This window comes from Epinephelus lanceolatus, chromosome 10 (genome assembly GCF_041903045.1).
Source record: "Epinephelus lanceolatus isolate andai-2023 chromosome 10, ASM4190304v1, whole genome shotgun sequence".
Classification (NCBI taxonomy): Eukaryota; Metazoa; Chordata; class Actinopteri; order Perciformes; family Serranidae; genus Epinephelus; species Epinephelus lanceolatus.
Window position 1 is genome coordinate 15,936,995 of NC_135743.1, and position 24,232 is coordinate 15,961,226.

Sequence of the window (24,232 nt, forward strand, 5' to 3'; positions counted from 1 at the left end):
TTTTGTATGTTTGCAGTAACAAGGGAGTGACCATGGACAAGTACAGGAAGAAAGACACAGACCAAAGCCTTTCAGATTGACTGTCACTACAAAATCTCTGCCATTTTAGCTCGACAATATCCCCGCGCCACTGGGACAAAGGTCCAGTGAAAACAATGGAGAGGGACTGAAAGGAAAGGGTGTAGCGGAGAGAGGAAATGTCTCATTGTGCTGCTTTGCTATGCGCAGTTAAGAGTGCCAAAATCAGCTCTTTGGTCCTGTAGTGATACGGAAACACACGCATAGCTTACTTTGCAGTGAGGGCTAAGACAGGAAGGAAATGGGGAGAGACAGACACAGAGAAAGAGACTGAGAGAGAGAAAGAGAGACAGAGGGGAAAACAGCAGATTAGGGTCACTGGGGTTTTCCACTGTGTAGGATCAGAAAAGACATGAGAAGTAGGTAGGGCAGAGTGAGGAGGGGAAACATAACTGTAGTCACAGACCGTCCAGACAGCAGAAAGAGAGTCGAGAGAGTCATAGAAAGAGAAAGGGAAAAGAGAGGGAGTACCTGAGTGATGCTCTTTGAGCTGAGATAAGTTTAACAGCCGTCATTTCAAAGGCAGACCCAGGTTCAGAGGAGGAGTGTACAGAAAGACGCTCGTGCAAAATCAACACAAAGCTGGAGGACTTGTAATCGCATGGGCAACAAATGGCTAATCTGAATTGCTCAAAAGACGAGTACCCCAATGAAGCTGATGGATTATGCTGTGATCGCTGTGCTGCAGGTCAGTCAACACCTTAAAGTTTCTATCATTTCCTTCCTCTTTGGATATCAGACTTCTTTACAGGACTGAGCACACTATGACACAGTTGTTACTGTCGGAGCATTCCTCACAGGCAGTATTTGCATCACGTCTGATTCTTCTGTATATCTGTTTTCTCAACTCTCATCAGGACAGTACATGAAAGAGAGGTGTGGCAGCACACGGCCGAGGACAGTGTGTGCCAAATGTGGGAATGGGGGTTACACAGACACCGAAAATTACTTGTCTAAATGTCATCAATGCAAGACCTGCAGTCACAGTAAGTCAGCACACACATACACACAGTCGGGTACTGTATATGCACACACACACACACACATACTTTTTCTGTAAAACCGACACAGTTCCTTCCTCTTTCCCCCCCCTGCAGCCTTTTTATAGAGTACAAATATATGTTTTGCTATTGTTTCTTCATGTGAACAGCGTCACAAATCCGTGTCTTAAACATCTTCCTCTTTTCAACTTTTAACCCATTAAACCTCACTTACCTACCGGTGGGGTCAGTCGTTACATAACTCATTCTGTGTGACCAAACTTTGTTCACAATTTGTCTGACGCTATTTCAAGTATTAGTTGAGATACAAAACTTTGAAGGACACCAAGTATGTCAGAAACCCGATACACCCCTTGCCTCTACCGCTTAGCCCTTACCCCTTCGTTTTGCACGTTCACATTTAGGGGTAGGGTGTACCGATTCTTGTGAAGTGTCAGGGCTACATGGCCTCCCAAACAAAGGGTTTTCAGAGGCACACTCAAAACCAACATGAGAAATCAGTGGAAAGATGGCTGCACTAACAACAAAAGAAAGTAGCAAATGTATTTCCTTTGTTAAAAGAGACTTATCTTAGTTTTGTGTTGTTTCAGTGTATTATGGCCCTTTTCTTTATAACAAGCCTAAGAAAAGAAAGTGCTAGCATGCTGATGTTGCAGTAGCTAACTACAAGACATAGCCAGTGCTGGCAATGTCTCAACACTAGTGACATTTGTTTACGTAAATGGTAGCATTGACAACTAGTGATGACATATGAGGCTTTTGAAGGGTTTAAGGGAAAATTTCAACCACTCTCCCTTCTAACTTTGCTCCGAGGGGAATGGTCTCACTCGGAAATAATGGGTAGGAGTAAAAACATGAAATGGAATTGGGTTTTTGATTGACTTTACTCAGTGTTAACATCTCGTAGCTCCAATGAAGTGCCAGAGTCTATAAATAAAAGATGATTTTAACAACCTTGAAAGTAATAACCCCCATACACTTCTCATTAAACAAAGTTAAACCTAATTCTGGTACAAATCAGCAGCTGAGGCAGCCTTAAAACAATTTGTACTGTATTTTCACAACTAATGAGAAAAGGTAGTTATTCAAGTTTAATTCTGTTATGTCACATTTCTTAAGCAGCAGGGGAACTTTGGTTTTTAAGTTGAACCAGCTTTAAATGTTTTATAGTGTGGAAATAACAGGAGAAATTGCTTGTGAAAAGATTAACTTTGTGATCTACTGTAAGGTCAAGTCCAGTTAATTTCATTTATGTAGCCTAAAATTACAAGTTTGTATCAGAGGACTTTACAATCTGTACAAAATACATCAACGTCTTTCCTATGGATGGATTACTGAGCCGACGTACTAGGCACAAGCCTCTGGACATAAGCTTCTGTTTGATGTGAGTGTAAGCATCTTTTTTAAGAGTCAATCAAACAGCTGCAAAGAGATGCAAAAGTGAGACAGAGCATCCACCGAATCAGCCACAAAGAGACAGAAAACTACCCAACAGAGAAACAAAGAGACACAAAATTGAACGTACTGTAAAGAGACAAAATGACCACAGACACTCAGTAAGTAACAACAAGGACACAAAATAACACGAGACAACTACACGAAAACTACAAAGAGAAACAAAAGGTTATTTTTTGTCTCCTTGTTTTGCATCTCTTGTTGTCTTTGTGGTTGTTTTGTCTCATCTGGGGCTGCATGTCTCATCTAGTCTGGGTGTCTTCTGTGTAGGAGTACTGGTGGGTCTTTTACATGTCTGCGCCCAGGGACCTGTTGTCTCATAATCTGCCCATGCTCTTCTCTTAGATTCTCGGTTAAGATGGACCAAATGTTTTCACACACAATTTTTTTTTTTTTACAGAAATACGGTAAAATAATATGAAGGGGGCTTTTGCAACAGGCTGCAGGACTGTAAGATCGATTGCTCTTCTGAGATGAACGATATCCGTCTTTGAATCTTTCAGAAAACAACCAGAGGAATCTGACGGAGTGTACAGATAAGGCGAACGCAGTGTGTGAGTGTGTGGATGGTTTCTACTGTAGCGATGATGAATGTGACCACTGCCTGCTACTGACCTCCTGCCCTAAGGGTAAAGGGGTTGAGGTTCAAGGTAGGCTCCTCTTGTAATCATTCATTCATTCACATCTTACCAAACACAGTACAAACTGGCAACTGAAAAAACTCATTTATTCCTGCAGCAACTCGCACAAAAGACGTAATCTGCGCTCCCTGTCCAGACGGGACCTTCAGCAACGTATCAGATTCATCCTCACCCTGCCGACCACATACCAGGTAAGGTTATTAATGTTATTATTATCAAAGCCGAAGGAGGATGTTGTATGTAATGCGATGTGAATCATTCATCAGTCATCCATCGAAACAAAGCAGAAATGACTGTTTTTGTTTCGGTTGACATCATCAGTTTATGGAGCAGAGACATCCACATCACACAGTCTGTGACTACATATAATCCACACCTGAGAAAGTCATACCTGAGCTTTTCTGAATTTTTTTCAGACATCCCTTTTTCTGGGACAAACATGCCCAAATTAAAAAAAACAACTGTATTTTCTCATTTTCAAATGGTTGCAGATACACTACAGTATGTGGATATTTATTTACTTGTCTCTGTGTGTTGTTTTCAGATGTGAGGACTACGGAAGAGTGTTGAAAACTCCAGGAACACGAGACACGGATGCCATCTGTGGCGAAATCAAATGTAGTAGGTCTCCATTTTTACCTTTAGGCTGTTGTTTGAAATGTGTATCATCTACTCAGATCTTAAAATCTTTTAGCTTTATTTAAAAAAAAAAAGATCTTGTGCAATTTAGCGGATGCTCTTATCCTGCATGACTCAGTGAGCTTTTGCTGAACCTCAGTTCATCACATGGCTGAGTTGTTGTGAGAGGAAGTAGAAGTGGTACAGATTAGAAAACCATTTCTAAGGAAGAGGGTAATGTAAGGCACTTGTTACAGTTAGTAAGTCCCTGACAGGCGATGGGAATGATTCCACTGTAACTGGCTGTAAAGAGCTCTTATAGAGAATAAACATTAAAGCTGCAGTGATCAATATTCCTTTAGGATAAATGTGTCAAATGACAATTCAAAAACTATGTGTGATGATGTGAAAGGTGTCAAGATGTTGGAAAGGAGGGAGCTGAGCAGCAGAGCTCAACAGTCTACAGTCTGCACCTGTGCCTCGTTTCCACTGCCTGACTTGGCTCAACTCAACTCACTTTTGATACCAGGGCCTTGATGATCGCCATAGCAACGCTGCATGAAACTGCAGAGACAAACTATGCGTTCCAATACCAATTCTACCATACTATTTAGTGTTCCAGAAAAATATTTAGTATGTCCCAATACATAGTATGTGAAATGCAGTATGCCAAAATACCAGGACGTTCTACTACATCCGGCCACATTTTGCACTATGCAAGCCAGCATGCTTTTCTGGCTATTCTGACCCTAGTAATATTAATTGTCTAAGTGAACAAAATAATCAGAAAGATTACCAACACCAAAAGGACATAACTACGAAAATAACAATGCCAGAGAAATGCATAATCATTTCACTATTGTGAATATATGTTAGAATCTATGTAGTTATAACTTAAAAGTTAAAACTACATACATTGCAAAGTAACAGCAGCAGAGCTCTCTGGGTTTATCTCAATCTCTGGTGTTTTGTTTATCTCCATGGTAACAAATATACGAGAAAGTGGGTCAAAGTTCAGGGTGTAATATTCTGAGACAGTAGTATGTCCCGATTGTGTGCATGCAACAGTACGTACTTTTTCAGGGCAGCTGCAGTACCTACTAAAGGTAAAAAGAAAATGTGTGCAATTTGGAACATGCCCATTATCTTCAACGCAACACTTGCTGAATCCAACTAAACAGAAAAATGCCTGCACTAATGTACATTGAAGTGTAAAATGGAGTGTGCAGGTTGTTTTGCAGGCTACCATTTTTCAAATGTGGGTCAAGGTTATAAAAAACATGCAGCCACAGTTGAAGGTAGATTGGTTGTTTAAAAATGGCGGGTTTGTGCAGGATGTCCCTTGCTGCGCTACTGATGATTCTCTCAGACCAATCAGTGATCTGCAGCATTTTAACTTCACCTGCTAGTGTTGGTTCAACTTGTATGGAACTGCCACTGCAGTGGTACCAAAAAACAAGTACTTATGCCGATGGAAAACCAAAACAGAGCAAGTCGAGTGGAGCAGTGCCGTAACATGCAGTGGAAATGCTTTATGTTGGCATGCTGACATGCTCACACTGACAATTCTAACATGCTGATGCTGAGCAGGTATGTTTACCATGATGGACATTTTAAAAAACAGTCAAAGCAATTGATCCAGTAATGCTGAGATTTTTTTAATCTGAACCAAAGTGGTGGACAAACCGACACTGCCATCCCTGAAGCCGTGTTGCTAGCTGCCTAAAATTAATGGATACCCTGCTCCACCTTCAGTGGACTTTACAGAGAGAAACAGAACACAGATGCTGACAGTTGATATAGCCTACAGCACAACTATAAAACTACAATCCACTGGGCTGTGTTACTGTCTGGTATTCATCATCACAATACCCAGATGACATTCACACCAAGCAACTTCTGTGACTGAGAGTTTTTGGCTCTTAGCGGGAAATTTTGGCAATTTTTAACCAGATTTGTGTCATTGCAACAAAGAAAGAATGTGCAAATGGATGGTCAACCTCCCTCCATGTGGCCAGTGCCCGCAGCTCCCTGCTCATCCGCTGAAAATGGCTGACGCAACACCTGCTGACAGATGAGCGGGGAGCTGCGGGTGCTGGCAACACAGAGGGAAGCCAAACACTTGCACACTTAAGCCAAAAGCTCAATCAGTTAGTCAGTGGGTGTGCTTTTTGATTGACAAGGTGAAAACAGCTTTTTCATGCGCTGGTAAATTTTGAGATTTTGGGCCATTTCACTTCCATAATTTGTCTTCTTTCAGATTAGTACAAAGAAAACATCCAAAATACACATTTAGGGGTTTATTTTAGTTCAATTTTCTTGTCTGGGAATGTATGCAAAAAGCACATATTTACTTTGATAATGCCTCCTTTGCATATTTAATTGTAAAAATTCAGAAAACGTGTTATACAAAAAAAAAATAGTCTTAATGTAAGTAATCAGCTGGGGAAGTTTCATAATGATATTTAGTAGGTGAACGCTTTACCTTATTCACATGTAGTGTTTTTTGTATAAAAGTGTTTGTAATTTTACTATACATATCTTTCAAGGCCATTTTCTCAAAATGTTTCATTTCATATGCAGAAATCTCTTTTTTACTGAAGTGTTTGTTCATATATCACTCATAGCCTGATTTATAGGACAGTTTATTCCTAAAACACTGCAAAATTGGATAATGAGACATCCAAAATCCCTCTGTTGAAACATTTGACTCTAAAATGTTAACAAAATAAACAAAACATCTGAACCTGGCTTTATCCAACGTTCAGATTTCTGTTCTGGCAATACATGCAATTGAATACATATTAAAGTAAATAATGGTTCGTTTGCATATTTAAACATACAGTTTCAGAAAACATGTTGCCTTAATGTTAATAATCAACTGGGGAAGTTTCATTGTGATATCTATATGTTTAAAGTTTTGCCCTAAACACGTGTAGTGCGTACATGTTAAACTAGAGTATGACTTCGCATCGTTCTTGTGTGACCATAATTTACCAAAAATGGAGTGAAATATAAATGAAATTAAGATGATTCATTCACAAAAGTCATAGTTTTTCTTCAGAAAGCCATTTTATTCATTACCTTACAACATTATTAATGAGAAATTAAGAGGAGTGTTCAGTAATCACTCACTCCCACGTTATATCCCATAAGTTATTGTGTAATCAGGAGAAAACCCTGTTTAAAATGTTGTTCAGGTCCCTCTAAAATCCCCTCTCTTTTTGTTTATCAGATTGTCCCTGGATATTACCTGCAGGCCTGTGGTCAGGACTGGTGTTGACTGCACTCATCCTGCTTGGTCTCATCTGCTGGAGGGCAAAACGCAAGTCATACAGAGCAGGTGTGTACAATGCGTCACATGTGTAGGTGTGTTTCATCACTGTTTTTCACACACTTTTGTCCTCATTCTTTGAAAAAAAAAAGTCTTCCCGAAGAGGCGACAAAGCGGCGTGCAGGCATGCCCACTCACTTGCAGTAAGTGTGCATGTTGTCAGCCACAACTGTGAGACACAGTTTGCTTTGAAGTCGCAGAGTTGAAGGTCACTGCCTATCTCTTTCAAACACACCGTTTCAGCTAAGGTCAAATGAAATATACACCCCTGATTTTCTTAGAAGTGCGGTCAGGATTACTTTATGTAAAAGAAGTATAACAAAAGCAGAATATTTACGAGGCCGTTTAACACAGGAAGGTTAAATAAGGAGCTATGTAACGTGATGCTGAACAAGCTCGGCGAGCATTGTAAACTGAATGGGTGAACCACATCCTGTACATATTCTGCCTGACACAGTTATTTGGTTTAAAGTGACGCACATTTCACAGGCAGATAACTCATACTGAGAAACAGGTCCTACGCATGTGGTACAGTCCCATAACCGATTGTTTTGGCTGACGTGTTGTATTTCATTGACATTTCACTGTATTTCCAGTGAAGCAGTGTGCCAATACTGGAATTTACAGGTAAAATAACAATTAACCGAGAGAAGGTTGGGCTTCATAGCTATGTCCACTATGCTGCATACTCATTGTGATGTGAAAACCACTGACAGTGGGCTTTTCAGGGGAAGTAGGAGAAATCATGGTCCAGTAGTTAACTAGTGAAATAGAACATATTTGCAAAAAAATGTTCTCAATGGAAGAAGAAGTAGTGGATGTAATTTCAAGAAAATTTTGCTAGGTACCTGGTTTTTGTGGAAAACAGACAGAAAATACTTATTTTTAGTATTTTCACATTTATATTTTTTGTCTTAAAGCATGCTAAAAGGCAGCGCTGTAATCAATCAACACCTTTGACTAGTGATCTAATGTTTGTGGCCTAACCGTTCAGGTGGGTCTGGGGGGAATTTCCCAAAGGAGAAACTTTCATAAACTTAACAGCTAAACAGACCATTTTAGAGCATTTTGAAACAAAAAATTTAGATCAGGGTTTCCCAAAGTTATGATGGAAGCAAGCACATAATTGAGGGCTGCACAGAGAAGTGCACTCACTGACTTTTTGTCTATGACTTATTTATGACTTTTTTCATGACAATTTTAATAACATACTTCCACTGTACAAAAACTATAACAACTGACAGTGATGTAGCTTACATAACACCCATGTGACATTGGTTTCCTACTTTTTAATACATTTCAATGTAATGAAATAAAGAGACAGTACAATGTCTGACATTGATTGTACCGACCCGCAGCAGTCGAGCAATAGCTTCTGCTGGGGTATGACAAAGCCATTTGCACAAACCACAAGCAGAGCTACAATACTCCGTAATGCTAGAATCAGTAGTAATAATAAAAATGGCAATTTTTGAAGTTTATGTATGATTATGATTACATTTGCTAATAATTATTTTGGATAGCTGTGCATGGTTGCCTTTCGTAGCATAGCAATTTTTTGAATTTATATTTTTTTAGCAATATAATAACTGCGTAGCCTGGAGGGAGACCTTAAACAAACGCTTATCCTTGACTCTTCTTGCGGCTGGATTAACTCATTAGGCAGCGCCAGTGCAAAGCTAGCTATGGGTCCCTCTTTTGGTAAGATGCAAATGTATTTAGGAGCAGGCAGCATGTAAAGTCTGACACAGGGCTCCTATACAAGACTGCTGGACAAGACAGATAATGATGCAGGGAATTACCATGAACACACTGACACAATGAATGCAAGGACTTTGGGGTCCGTGAGGGTCTGGAGTTGTGGCTCCACTCCACGTAGGTTCTGTCTGGCTTTCATTCTCCGACGGGGACAGAGCATGTCAATAACATTTCTGAAACTATGACAAAGCATACTGAACACTACCAAGCTGCTTACTGGAAATGGGGCCAAAGCTCATTTTCATCTGTAGTCCCCGAGCAGGCAAAAGTTAAAAGGCACAGACATAAAGAATAAAAGCACTGAAAATATAATCAGTCATAAAAGCAGTTAGAAACATGAAGACATATACAGAGCCTGCACTACGTAGAGAAAAAAGACAGCTATTATGACACATAAGGTACTAAGCGAAATAACAAACACCATGGAAACAGTTCAACGATAAAAGCAGTGAAACTGTGCAGAAAACAGCAGGTTTGAAAGGTTGTCACAAAGAAAGCCGTGGCTGTCAGCTTCGATTCATGGTGGCTTCAATAGATTCCAATACTGACAGAAAAAGTATATTAAGTGTATTTAGCCATATTACAACTGTTTTTCAGAAACTGAGAATGTCTATGAACATCAGAGAAAGTGAAGTGTGCAGCCTGACATGTTTATATTGAAGGTTGTTAACTTTTTCCACCCAAAAACTTGACTTCATTGGAATCTATTGCATCTGCTGTGAGTCAAATCTGACTCTTTTCTACAGTTTCCTTTTCGCAGTGAAAAAGGAAACTGCCAAGTTTTTACAACCGCCTTTCAAGTCTACATGAGGTGAGTGTTTCATACTCAAAAGATAAATGTGAGGAGGAGTATCACTTCGCAATTGAGTCACACCGAGCTGTGGTACAATTGACTTTTTCACATTTATTAATGTATGAATGGATACATATGAAGCACTTTTCCTAGAAACCAAGTTGTTCCGATACTTATCAGTATCACGTTTCACACCTCTATGAAAATTGATGCCACAGAGCAGAATATTGGATTCTGAGAGTTTATAGTGCCACCTAAGGGTCAATCATTATAATTCTGTCTTACAAGTTATCAGTACTTTGTTCCGAATAAGATAATTACAAATCATGATTATTATAGGAGATAATCCTTGAATAATCTCATGTTTGACCCTATTGTGCTCTCCTTCCTGTGTGACAGCTCGCTCCAGTGTTCCTGTCTCTCTGGATCACATGGTTCCAGCACCGTTCACTCAGCTGGAGCTGCCTTTACCATTCACAGACCTGTCCAGTCACTGCCAAGAAAGCTGCCCCGAGGACGGCTGCAAGTTACGACTATTCAACTCAGGTGAGAAATCCCTGATGCATGCAGCTTTAAATATGTTTGTGTGTGGGTGTGTGTTTACTGTTGGCCTTTGTAAGAGACTGTGACTGCAGAGGAATGACAGGAAATGACAGAGATGGGGTCTGACAAGAACATTGTGGTTTACAGTCAGTAACTTTACTCCTAAACCACATCTGCACCCCCGAGTGTTCCTGGGTAAATGTGACACATGCAGTGTTGGGTAGTTAGTTTTGAAATGTAGTAAAAAAGTAATGCAACTATTTTAATTAGATTACTTCATCAAAGTAATCGTATTTATTGCACTTTTGAATTACTTTTCTAACAAATGTTTTAACTCGTTGATAACCCAATTATGTTCCAAATGCACAAAACAAAAATATTGTTATGGTGGTTTTCTACTTTAAATGCACTCATAAATTATTTGCAGAAAAAGAAACAATAATTATTTATTAGGACACTTAATTATGCAGGGTTTTTTTGTGCGTTCCATTGGATGAAGAATCTCAAAATACTTAATAGGAAAAACAACAATAAATGGTCTAAACAGACCTTTTTTCCACAAAACAAATTGACATTATTTATTTCTAATGAATGATTAACTCATATTAACAAATAAAGTGATGCTTTAAAACACATTGTAGCCTACATATATATATATTGCATTGTGTCCATCAGCATGAGTCAAAATATTCTTTATTTCGGAGGTATCTCCAGAAAACAGTATGTTGAAGACCTCCTGAGATTCATACTGTACATAATCAATAGGACGCACTATAAGCTGATTTAATCATTGGAAAACTTCAACGAAAGTATTTCCCTGTCGACGCTCACATCCCCCACATATTCCACTGGAAGGATTTTTTTTTTTTTTTAAAAAACCTGAGTAAAAGCTATAAATCTTTCATTTTTGACATGTATAAGTAATATAACATCTTATTTATAAATCAAACACAGTTAAAACACAAATCATGTACTTTAACAATATGATAATAGACAGAAGGGAGCCTTACTGTTGGCCATGCTTGTTGGAAAAGGGGGCGTGGCTCTATTGCAGTCCACTTTAGATTAAGTAAAACACTCTGATTGGTTTACAGACGTCCCATCATTAAAGCCTGTGCACTTGGGTGGAGTCAGATGACAGTAACATAGATTTAGACATCCTAGAAAAGTTGGGCCTTTCCCAAACCGGATCCTACCCAGTCCCACTCCATCTCAGAGTTTTGGGGTTAGGGTCCGTTTGTAGTCACCTTCACAGCTGAATGAAACACCCTACATCAAGGTGTGAGGTGTAAAGGAGCTGTTATATTTGGTAACCATGGAGAAAAGTTCAGTTACTCCTATTTTATGTTCTTTATATGTATATGTATGACTTTTATTTCATTCATGCTGCTGTTTACCTGAATTTTCATAGTGTATATTCTATATCCTTTTGCCAATAGAATAAATAAAAATTGATAAATGAGTAACTAAATGAATAAAGAATACATTAAAGGGAATAAACATTTCCTTTTTCACTGATGTTTAAAAGCTGTTTTTGCTCCTGTTACACTTTACTATAAAACAAACACAACTACTATTTTATAGAGACTGGAGAGGTGTAGTTTTATCCTTAATGTCTGTCTTAGTTTGAACAGTTTACATTTCTGAGGACAGTCACATAGAGCTTTATTTGTATGGAGCTTCTTCAATGACGAACACAGCACAGCATTGCGCATGCTCAGTAAGACTGCATCAGTGCAGGTTGGAGGATTTTATAACCCTCTTCCACCCAGTAGTTGGTCCATTATGTCCACTGGGATGGAGGGGGCATCTGAGCAGGTTAAACTGGGCAATAACACTTTAAAAAGGCCAGAAATAGGTTATTTTTCTACATAAAAACTTTTTTACGTAAAGTGATATATTTGGAAATCACCAACATTTTGATTAGTAATTTTAATTTAATTACATTTTTTTTTCCTTAGTAACTGTAACTGATTGATTACAATTATTTTACTTTGAAATTTCATTAGGCCTACATGTAACTAGTCACTCCCCAACACTGGTTACAAAGGAAGTTTAAGGTGGAGAAATAATAGGGCATTATACTTTGAAGAGATGCAAAACCAGAATATGATATAATGCATTATTTTACATTTCCCCACTGAGCACTCACCTGTTACCTGTTCCTGTCAGTTGTTCCCTAGGTCAGCTCTTCCTGCCGATTAAGCCCTGTTCCACCATGTTGTCGTGAAAGATTGAGATCCTTAAAGTTTCCTCATGTTCTTGACCAGCAAGGAACACCTCCGAATAACTCGCACGGAAATTAAAAGAAAAAGCGTCCTCTCTGACAATTTCGCAGGTCGCCATTTTAGTCTCAGAGGACCACTCCACGTAAAATTTGATTATCTTTTATAACAATATCCTGTTGCTGATCGGCTCCGAGGTGCTTAATCTCAAGTTTACCTTATAGGACAGACTCTTAAATGTGTGTTCATGGTGACCGCACTCACTATCGTAACAAATGACACAGCAATCAGTCACGTGACTTATAAGCTTAATTGTGAGCGACAGTCTGATGTACAACACAACTGTCAAACTATTATTTCCAGCCACTGACCTTAAATTGTTGAACAAGGATAAATAACAGCAGTAATTAGGTGTGTTTTATGTCATGCATCAATCCAGAATTATATCAATGTCTATTTTTTTCAGTAGCACTGCAACCACACGTTTTTTTGCTCCCAGCAGGCAGAGCTTATAATTATAATTTATACTATTATTATTTTCTGACAATTTCTGACTATTTTGTCGTCAGTCTCTTAGTTTTGTCTGTTTGTTTTTTTGTTTGTTTTGTAGTTTTCTTGCTTTTTGGTTGTATTTTGTTCCTTTTGCCTTTAATTTTTAATTATATATTTGTTTTACTCTATGATGTAATGTTTGCTTGCATGGACCCCAGGAAGAGTAGTTGCTACCTTGGTCGTGACTAATGGGGATCCATATAAATGAATGAATGAGCTTTGTCCCCTCTACCTTAAGTGACCTGTCGCCACTGTACACATAAATAGATGTGTACAGTGTCTTCTGTTGTCATTGTAACAATTCTGCATTGATTTTGCAAAGGATGAAGATGGAGGATGCACAGATAGGTGACATATCAGAGGAAAAACCTGAATTAAAGAATGGATAACCTTAATGAATGCAAAGGCTTCACCAAGTATGAAAATTATGGGAATCATGCACTGTGGCCCTCACACTCACCAGGGGTCTCATTTATACACAGTATGAGGATTCATATCAAAAATGTATGTACAGACAAAAGCCTAAAATGACATGCACCAAAAAATATTAGACAATTTCTACAATCAGGCTTTCACCTCACCATCTGTGTTGCCAATTTCCTGTCTCCAAAATGTTTCTAAGCATGGGTCAAAGTTTCTACAATCAAGTTTGTTTTTATAGATCACAACTTTTGCATGGGAAGTGGTGTACGCCTCTTCCAGGCCTTGTTTTGTGCGTACCCAATGTTTATAAATGAGACACCAGATCTCAACAGCTGTGTAAGACAGCACTCTAAACCAACCTGTGGCCCCAGAGCCACATGTAGCCCTCTTCAGTGGCTCCCTGTGGCCTTGACAAAAATTATATGTAAATGAATGTATTTTTTTAATTTCCATTTATCAGTGTTTATCGCACCCAAAGTGATTTTTTTCATTCTCCAGCTGTTAAAATGTGTAGCCCATACACCGACTAAAAAAAACTCAACATTCATCAACCTAAATGTGCATCATATGTCTCTGGCACGGTGTCTTTTCCTATCAATTTGGCCAAACCTCAGTAGCATAGGCTCATTTTGAGTCTCCCTGTCCAGATGAGGTATGGATTCCAAATCCCAAAAAGTAAAAGTCTCAAAGGAAAATAGAGTTTAATCGTACATGGACAGATTTGTTTACTTTAAGGTACCAAATAGTCAGAAATAGCCCACTGCAGAGTCACCACCTTGTGGACTATTCTAGACTTAATAGGCTATAACCTTCATCTTAAGGCTCAAATATGTTTCACAGCTCTGGACAGATTTTTTTTTATGCCAAAAAATGGCTCTTTTGATAGTAAAGGTTGCTGCTGACCCCTGCTATAAAGCATCATCAAACACCAAATAGGGGGACATATTTTGGTAAACTGATGTTCTTCCCACCAGCAGAGTTTCAAAGACACTTAGTTGGTTTTTCCTTTGAACTGTCACTTATGTGCATTAAAGTGAAAAATACATTCTCCTCTCCAGCATGAATCTACATTAATTTTAGTGCTCATAAATGCTTCCACCCTCTTTAAGATAGTCATAAATCAAATAAAGTGCTCAGCCTGTTTAATGTCACATTACTCTCGAGGATGGTCACACTGAACACTGATTTTTTTTTTTCCTTCCTCAGATGATCATGTGGTCAGTTGTGTCACACAAGACAGTGTGGGCAGCGTGGACAGCAACCATCCTATAACTCCACTGAACGTTTCAGTTTCTTTCATCGAATCCAGCCACACCAATGGAAGTGCTGGATATTGCACCAACTTCCACAGGACCCACTCAGAGCCACAGGAGGACGAGTGGGTGCCATAATCAAGTAAATGTTTTTTGTAACGGGACACTGATGGAGCTGTCCCTCTGCAGCTTGGAGATGCCGTGACTACTTTTTAGACATTTAACTGGACCTATTTATACCAAAAAACAAGAGAGTAGGGTTTCTTTTTTTATATTTCTTTTTTTAAGAGTCAAAGGTGGCTGGCAGTTTGCTGCCCCCTGCAGGACTTTAATGAGAAGTTCAGCACAAGTGGTATTTCTGATATGTGCTTACAATGAAACACTGGTGCAGCTCTGTACTTGCTTTCCCTTTGATGTGAATTAGTCTTCGGAGCTTCACGAGTGAAACCAGTGCTGTCCGTGGTTTTTAGCTACAGCTTAGTGGTGTCTATGAAAGAATAAGATGTTTCTGTATTTTTTTTATTTCAATCAAATCCCATGAAAAGGCCAAAACCAAAAATGAATGTGTCCTTCCAACAAATGTGTATTCAAAGCCAGATGTAGCTTATTATTTGTGTAATGGTGCTCCATTGATGTCATCACCAAGAGCATAGGCAATGAAGCTTGTCCTGCTGCTGCTGTATGTTGATTAATCCACAGCAGAAAGTAGCACCCAACAAATACTCTGTTTACTCCTGTTTAAGAAACATCTGTGAAGACTACAATATAGTACATCTGTGGCTTTTTTAATGTACACATTTATAAGAACAAATGGGCTCCCTGTCCTACTTCACAAAAACCTGCCTGAGAATATGTCACTTTGTATTTAATGCTCAAGGTTAAACTTGGTAATTGCTCCCAGGACAAATGACTCTGCAGTTGTCACAGGTAATTATCAGCTCTAGCTCGAATTGGCTTTGATCTGCAGTCATAGACATATGACACCCAGGTGGGAAAGCTCATTTTCACCCCTTTTCCAGCACGATACAATGACACGCCACCACAAAATACTTACCAAGCAGCACTCAAGCATTGTTTTAAAATAGTTGGCACAGAGTTTGAAAGAGACACTTATAAGTAATAGATAAAATAAACTTTTCCTACACATTTTCTAAAACAGAAACGAGATAATTGCTTTTCAAAACCCTCCACATCACCTCTTATTACGGTGGGGAAAGGGTAGGACTGCATAGGGAGGTCAGAATTTGAGAGACGGATGAACCCATTGTTGGTCTTTTCATGGGATTTGCTGATATTAAGAAAAATATGAGAGATTTCCTAGCGCTTATTCTTTAATGTAAATGATGTCTTTTGTAATTATAATTTAAAGGAAAACTAATTTAACTTATTTTTTTCCAACCCCACTGACTCATGTTGAGAATTGTGCATGAGAACTGGTTTAAACCAAGAAATGTCTTCTTGTAAAAGTACATTGTAATGAGCAATGATTTTCAGTATTTATAAAACTGTGTACTGTCTTTTAAAATATGCTGACACACACACACACACACACACACACACACACAAGTTGGATAATGATGTGATGAATTAAAGATGCAGCAGTGATGTCCGACGGTGGAATGTTTGTTTATAAGCATGGTCAAGATAGATGGTGCAATATGAAGAAGTATGTAGGGAATGTTTACACAAGTCATTCTGTTCTCTTCTCAGTTAGTACCACCACACAGGAACAATTAAGATATACATGTCCAGTAGTTTTTTTTTTTACAGATACTTAGTCTTATTGCAGTATTTCAAAATAATGTTGATTATAATTAAAAGAAACTATAAACATTAATCAAATCTTGAACCAAGTCCTTAACTATATTCTACTAAGAATAATTCACTTAAAGACATTTTCAGTTGCTTCAATTAGCCTTCTTGAAGACTTGCTTGGCCACGATGCCTTGAACTCTCATCTCCTGCAGAGAGGAAGAGAAGGAGGGGAGGTGTAAATGAAATGTGAGAATCAATACGACAGTTTGGCACATCAAAGCAGAGTTAAATGAGTGATACACAAACCTGGGACTGGATCCAAAATACATTTCCATCCCCACCCCCTCCCAACATCCTTTGACCTCGCCTCCCACTCTTTCACCAGCTCCTCCTTTCACCCCGCTCCCCCTTCCTCCTCCAGCTCCCCCTCGTTCACTCACTCTTCATTATCCTCTCGCTGCTCCCTTCTCCTGCTTTGTGTAACCTTTAAAATCCACCATTTTAGAGCCTGATCCTCGCTGGCATTTCTTTCTCAATTCTCTCCTGAATTTGGACGTCAACAACGCACTGCTTTGTCCCAACTGCAACCGAAGTATGAGAAATCCTGCGAGAGCTAATTAGCAGAACAATGCTGCTTGTTTTAAATCTTAATAAGCGCTGACAGATTATCGACAAGCTTAAACTCTTTTACAACCAAAATTAGAAAAACCAGTGCTCTCCCTCAGTGCTGAGCATTGATGGATTACTGGCACAGGCTGAGGGGCCCCTCTGGCCTTTACCTGCAAAATGTAGCTCAAATTAACACATACCGACCAGAGAAAAACTCAAAGTGACCACAAAGAGATGCAAAGGAACAACAAGAGGCGCACAATAACAACAAAAACAGGCAAAACAACCACAAGGAGAAACAAAATAACTACATAGATGCAAAGGAAATGCAAAGAGACAGAAATTAACTACAAAAGCAGGCAAAACAGCAACAAAGAGAAATAAAAATGACTACTTAAACAGGCAAAACAACCCCAAAGATGCACAAAATAACTACACAGATGCAAAGGAACTGCAAAGAGACAGAAAATAATTACAGAAATAGGCAGAACAAGCCTAAAGAGACACAAAATACTTACAAAGAGATGCAAGGAACTGCGAGGAGACCAAAAATAACTGTAAAAGCAGGCAAAACAACCCCAAAGACGCACAAAATAACTACAAAGTGATGCAAGGAACTGCAAAGAGAAAGAAAATAACTATGAAAACAGATAAAACAACCACAAAGAGACACTAAACAATTACGTCGGTGCAAAGGAATTGCAAAGAGACGGAAAATAACTACAAAAACAGGCAAAACAATTACAAAGATGCACAAAATAACTACAAAGAGATGCAAGGAACTGCAAAGATGCAGAAAATAACTACTTAAACAGGCAAAACAACCACAAAGAGGCACAATATGACCACACAGTTGCACAGGAACTGCAAAGAAGACAGAAAAATAACTACTAAAACAGGCAAAACAACCACATAGAGGCACAAAATAACTGCATAGATGCAAAGGAACTGCAAAGAGACAAAAAAACAAAAAACAGGCAAAACAACCACAAAGACAACAGAATTACTTCAAAGAGACACAAAACAGTCACAAAGAGACACAAAAAGATGCATGATGACTACAAAGAGACACACAATTATATATATATATATATATATATATATATATATATATATATATATATACACACATACACACACATATATATATATACACACACATACATACATATAAAAGAGAGACTCAAACACCGACAACAAAGAGGCGTCTGTGTGTCTTGCTTCTGTGAAGGAGAGGTGGTGGGGCCTTTTGCATATCTGTGCCCAGGGACCTATTGTCTCATAATCTGCCCATGGTGATCTGTTATTGTGGCATTCAAGTCTTCTGTCTCTTTTGTGTTTGCCTTCCTTCATAGAAGTATACCTTTACCCCTTCAGGCAGCACAGAGCTTCACAAAACTTTTGATAAAAGGACTTCTTCACACAGACAGTGTGGTGCAACAGCCTAATCTGGTTTGCATGTTATCCCTCATTTTGCATATCAATTTTAGCAGCTTTTCCCTTGAGTGTGTTTGACTTTCCTTCTTCCGTATCCTCCCTCCCTTTCTCCCTCAGCTTTGGCCACTTCCTTTCACTCCATCCATCCATACATCCTTACCAAATGCAGCTTGTCACCCTCCAGCCAGTGTGTCCAGCCTCGTCCTTCTTTCTCACCTCGCTGTACACACACCAGTTTGTCTCCTTCCCAGCTCACTGTAGTCTGCAAGAGCACAGCGATGACGTGTTAGTGTGTGCGATTAGTATGTAAAGCAGCTCACACGAGTCTTTGTGCGTTGCCAACAGGTTGCCATTAGTTCAAAACTCTTTTCTATTGCTTCCATGTGCTCATTTGTTTTGGCCACTGTAAGATAATGCTGCTAATTCAGATTCATGCACCAGTTTCCTTACTGGATTTGCAAACTGAGGAGTTTTTTTTCCCCACTGTTTTCTCACACACATCCCTCATTGTAGGTTCAAGCTGTGGTTGAAGCAGCAGGGGATGGTTACAGCACAAAAACACAGCAGTAGGTGGGTCAACTTTCCGCATACATTCCAAATTAAAACACACAAAGCAAACTTGTGTAACAAGTTATGATACTGTATATTCAGTATCATCGAGCCTGTACGTGTGTCCAGACAGGATGCATGCTCAGAAAAACATATACCAACACACACCTGACAGGTGCGACCGTCCACCGGGCCCAGGTCTTCAGTGAACTCTTTTCCGATGGTGAAATCCATGTTGAAGTTCTTGAAGGTGGTGATGGTGCGGATCTTCATGGCTCCTGTGGCCGGGTCATGAGTGATCTCTTTGGTGGGCCTCAACAGACACACAATCTTCCTCAGGGCAAGATTAATATCTGAGAGGGGAGATAAGATTAATACAGCATGAGCTATACTTCAAGGTTGCTTTGTTAATAAGGGAGCTTTGTCTTGTCACACAGTGCAGACAGAGCGGATACTCCCCTCTGAGAGTGTGTGAGTGTGTGTGAGTGTATGTTAGTGTGGGGTCATAGAAAGGACAAGGTGGTGATTTCATTTCACTAATGTGCAGCTGCAAAGGAAGATGATCCACATTATAAAATCAATGATTGGAGATTAAAAGATTATCTCACAGCAACAAAGTAATACAAGTTTTTAAATAAAAGAGCAACACAAGTGAATGTACATGTAATGGAGGAGGGGTTTAATAAATACAACTGATTTGTGTTCAAGAGTTACAGATGAGTAAAAGCTGCACCAATGCAACAAAGAGAGTCTTACCTAAAGCTTTGAGATACGATTCCATATTCTCCTGCTCCACCAGATCAAACGTGCCGGAGTAATTAGGTTTAGACATTTTGTTTCTTCCAAAACTCCACAAGAGCCGAAACCTCTTCTTTCTCTTTCTTTTTCTCCTCGAGTCAAGTCTGGCTCCGAGAGTTTTTATCTGATATCAGTTTCACTTACGCAACGCTTCTTGCACAATGCCTGGATTTTTTGGACGCGTAAAATGAGACTGTTGCGCGTTGTTTCTGCGCAGCAAGCTGGCGGCTCCTCTGTGGACGTCTTCTCGGGGTGGAGGCTGGTTTTTAATGCAACCGTTTCCAGGCAGCTGTGACTCACTGAGGCTCAGAGTTTTTCAGCAGCACCACATTCAGAAGGGGAGGTTCATTCATCTTTCCTAATGCCTTACTCGGAGGGATCAGTGACAGAGGCGGTGCTTCGGAGACCTCAAACATGTGGTGGGTGGGGTGAAGATATACTCAGCATGCATGTTAGGATTATGTGTGTTCATATACTGGGAGCTGACCAGTATGCAAACTGTCTCAGTGGAGTTATCTCACATGTGGAATAAGTACCGAGATCATTTACTTAAGTCAAAGAAGCAATACCACAGAAATATTATGAGTCATGCATTCAATTTGAGTACGAAAGTACTGAGTAAGCATCAAAATATATTTAAAGCATCAAAAGTTACAGTGCGAGGGGCCCATTTCAGAGCAAAGTGTATCATTTAAGTATAATTATTAATGTATTAAAGGAACACTTCACCCACAAAATGACTAGTTGTACATAAGTTCAGCTCCTTTCCCACAGCACAAAAAACCCCACTAACATCAGGCCTTTTAATTGGCATTCATAGTCACAGGTATTTGGGTTTTATTGGCATTGATGACAATACAACACCCAGATGCACGCGCTAATTTTAGCACCCAAAGCAGCACCCAAACATCGATCCAAATTTGTCTGACTGAGAGTGAGAGAGAATCAGTAGGTTAGAGTTATAGAAAAAAAGAAGTAACTGTCATAAAAAAATTCTTTTCGCATTTTCATTTCGTAAAATTTTCAGGGAAGGCTGTGTCTCAGAGGTAGAACGGGTCGTCCACTTATCAGAAGATCGGCGGATAGCTCCCAGGCTCCTCCAGCCTGCATGTCGAAGCATCTTTGGGGAGATACTGAACCCCAGATTGCTCTCGGTGGCTGTTCCATCGGTGTGTGAGTGTTTGTGAATGGTTACTCAGTTGCAGGTGGCAACATGTATGGCATGCTCGGCCACCAGTGTGTGAACGTGTGTGTGAGTGGGTGAATGTGACATATAGTAGTAAGTGCAGTCCATTTACTGGCCTCTATGCCCCTTTCTACTTTTTACTAACCTGGCCTGTCCGTGACGTTGAATATGACAGACCAGAAAAACACACACACACACACGTACTCATCTCCTGCAGAGCTGTGCACACAGTGCTGATCTACTGGCAATGGGAAATGACTCTAAAGCCTTAACGGGTTTACCCGTGTTTAAAAAACCTGCGTACATGCACTAACTTTGGTGGAGAAGTTCTATTAGTCATGCCATGTTACCTTGAATTTGTGAAGATAATGTTTTTCTATCATGTCTCTACGGAAAATGGCAAACATGTTGATTCATTGATTCACTGGGGACCACCTTTAACAACAGCTAAACTACATCAAAACTTCCTTTTACCCCAACTTGTACAGTATAATCCAAGTTTAATTTATCCAGTCACATGCTCCGTACTTCCCAAAAACATGTACTTCGCCAAAAGAAGCCTCCACATCAGAGTCTGGCCTTGAGGAGTTTCACTTTCAGTTCACTTTTGGTTCAGTTTTAAATAGTAATGTTTCAGTTAGGGTTCAGACTACCTCAAGACTAGAGGCGAAGTTTTTTGTTTTTTTCCAGACTTATGGAGACACTCTAATGTTTAAACCCTGGGCAGCTTGTGCATAAATACTGCTCCACCAAATTTCCCAGTGCTGCCTATACAGGCTGAGGGTCCATCTGTTTTGTTGTTGTTGTTGTTTGGGGGCTCTAAAAACAACAGGATGTTCTAAAAACGTAATGGATGTGTCTGATTTAACATATTGCCCTAAACATCAGTGGTGTAGTAGAGACGATGTCACCACCAGCTCCAGCAGCAGTTAGAGTTAAAAGAAAAAAAGCTGAGGTTCGCAGTTCATTCTTGACCTTGGAAACAGCAAAACACTGATAGGACTAAATCACTGTCTGAAATACTGATGTCATCAAACCTTTAACACCGTCAGACTGTCTGGTGTTTGTACTGAAACGACTTGTCAAACAGCGTGGGAATGAGAGCTGGTAACGGTCTTATCTGTGCTGACATTTGAGAAAGGTGAAAATTTCCATATGAAAAGTGGTTCAGGTATACGAAAGAGAAAGAGGAGGGACTAGTGAAGTAAAATTCCTGTGCTGAAAGGAAAAAGAAATTGTCAAAAAAAATCTGGAAGTTAAAATTAAAAACAATATTCCAAGGTATTTTTTTTATTTGTGGTTGAGTGACATGCATAAACGGAAATGCATAAATAACAGAAGATGAACATAAAAGTGAATCATTTATTGTGACATCTGTCTGTGTTATCATCAAAATGCCGGAAGTACAATTGACTGAAAACATTTTGTTTTTTGCAACACTAAATATAAACACTTATGCTCATCTCCTGCTCCTGATGCACTTCTGTTTATTTATTTGCATCTGAATATAAAATATACAGTACAGGCCAAAAGTTTGGACACACCTTCTCATTCAATGCGTTTTCTTTATTTTCATGACTATTTACATTGTAGATTCTCACTGAAGGCATCAAAACTATGAATGAACACATGTGGAGTTATGTACTTAACAAAAAAAGGTGAAATAACTGAAAACATGTTTTATATTCTAGTTTCTTCAAAATAGCCACCCTTTGCTCTGATTACTGCTTTGCACACTCTTGGCATTCTCTCCATGAGCTTCAAGAGGTAGTCACCTGAAATGGTTTTCCAACAGTCTTGAAGGAGTTCCCAGAGGTGTTTAGCACTTGTTGGCCCCTTTGCCTTCACTCTGCGGTCCAGCTCACCCCAAACCATCTCGATTGGGTTCAGGTCCGGTGACTGTGGAGGCCAGGTCATCTGCCGCAGCACTCCATCACTCTCCTTCTTGGTCAAATAGCCCTTACACAGCCTGGAGGTGTGTTTGGGGTCATTGTCCTGTTGAAAAATAAATGATCGTCCAACTAAACACAAACCGGATGGGATGGCATGTCGCTGCAGGATGCTGTGGTAGCCATGCTGGTTCAGTGTGCCTTCAATTTTGAATAAATCCCCAACAGTGTCACCAGCAAAACACTCCCACACCATCACACCTCCTCCTCCATGCTTCACAGTGGGAACCAGGCATGTGGAATCCATCCGTTCACCTTTTCTGCGCCTCACAAAGACACGGCGGTTGGAACCAAAGATCTCAAATTTGGACTCATCAGACCAAAGCACAGATTTCCACTGGTCTAATGTCCATTCCTTGTGTTTCTTGGCCCAAACAAATCTCTTCTGCTTGTTGCCTCTCCTTAGCAGTGGTTTCCTAGCAGCTATTTGACCATGAAGGCCTGATTGGCGCAGTCTCCTCTTAACAGTTGTTCTAGAGATGGGTCTGCTGCTAGAACTCTGTGAGGCATTCATCTGGTCTCTGATCTGAGCTGCTGTTAACTTGCGGTTTCTGAGGCTGGTGACTCGGATGAACTTATCCTCAGAAGCAGAGGTGACTCTTGGTCTTCCTTTCCTGGGTCGGTCCTCATGTGTGCCAGTTTGGTTGTAGTGCTTGATGGTTTTTGCGACTCCACTTGGGGACACATTTAAAGTTTTTGCAATTTTCCGGACTGACTGACCTTCATTTCTTAAAGTAATGATGGCCACTGGTTTTTCTTTAGTTAGCTGATTGGTTCTTGCCATAATATGAATTTTAACAGTTGTCCAATAGGGCTGTCGGCTGTGTATTAACCTGACTTCTGCACAACACAACTGATGGTCCCAACCCCATTGATAAAGCAAGAAATTCCACTAATTAACCCTGATAAGGCACACCTGTGAAGTGGAAACCATTTCAGGTGACTACCTCTTGAAGCTCATGGAGAGAATGCCAAGAGTGTGCAAAGCAGTAATCAGAGCAAAGGGTGGCTATTTTGAAGAAACTAGAATATAAAACATGTTTTCAGTTATTTCACCTTTTTTTGTTAAGTACATAACTCCACATGTGTTCATTCATAGTTTTGATGCCTTCAGTGAGAATCTACAATGTAAATAGTCATGAAAATAAAGAAAACGCATTGAATGAGAAGGTGTGTCCAAACTTTTGGCCTGTACTGTATATCTAGCTTTACATCTCCTGCCAAACACAACACTGAGGAGCAGATAAAACAAAGTAGCTTCTATCCTAAATATCA

At 39.6% G+C, this 24,232-nt stretch overlaps 2 protein-coding genes across 3 annotated transcripts; one reads left to right on the forward strand and one right to left on the reverse strand.

Moving 5' to 3' along the window:
* The first annotated feature begins 121 nt into the window (after positions 1 to 121).
* LOC117265765 (tumor necrosis factor receptor superfamily member 5) lies at positions 122 to 16,636 on the forward strand. Of its 2 annotated transcripts, none has more exons than XM_033640458.2 (8): positions 122 to 766; positions 936 to 1,064; positions 3,038 to 3,184; positions 3,273 to 3,366; positions 3,720 to 3,796; positions 7,029 to 7,136; positions 10,078 to 10,224; positions 14,628 to 16,636. In XM_033640458.2, the coding sequence occupies exons 1-8, from the start codon at positions 691 to 693 to the stop codon at positions 14,810 to 14,812; spliced, it is 963 nt and encodes a 320-aa protein (XP_033496349.1). In that variant the 5' UTR covers positions 122 to 690; the 3' UTR covers positions 14,813 to 16,636. The 2 variants fall into 2 exon arrangements, with proteins under 2 accessions (XP_033496349.1, XP_078027782.1); XM_078171656.1 differs by having other exon boundaries at positions 3,720 to 3,793.
* rbp5 (retinol binding protein 1a, cellular) lies at positions 16,285 to 20,151 on the reverse strand. Its single transcript, XM_033640459.2, has 4 exons — positions 19,781 to 20,151; positions 19,193 to 19,377; positions 18,636 to 18,737; positions 16,285 to 16,635 (listed from the first exon to the last, which is right to left on the reverse strand). The coding sequence occupies exons 1-4, from the start codon at positions 19,854 to 19,856 to the stop codon at positions 16,582 to 16,584; spliced, it is 417 nt and encodes a 138-aa protein (XP_033496350.1). The 5' UTR covers positions 19,857 to 20,151; the 3' UTR covers positions 16,285 to 16,581.
* Between the last annotated feature and the right edge of the window lie 4,081 nt (positions 20,152 to 24,232).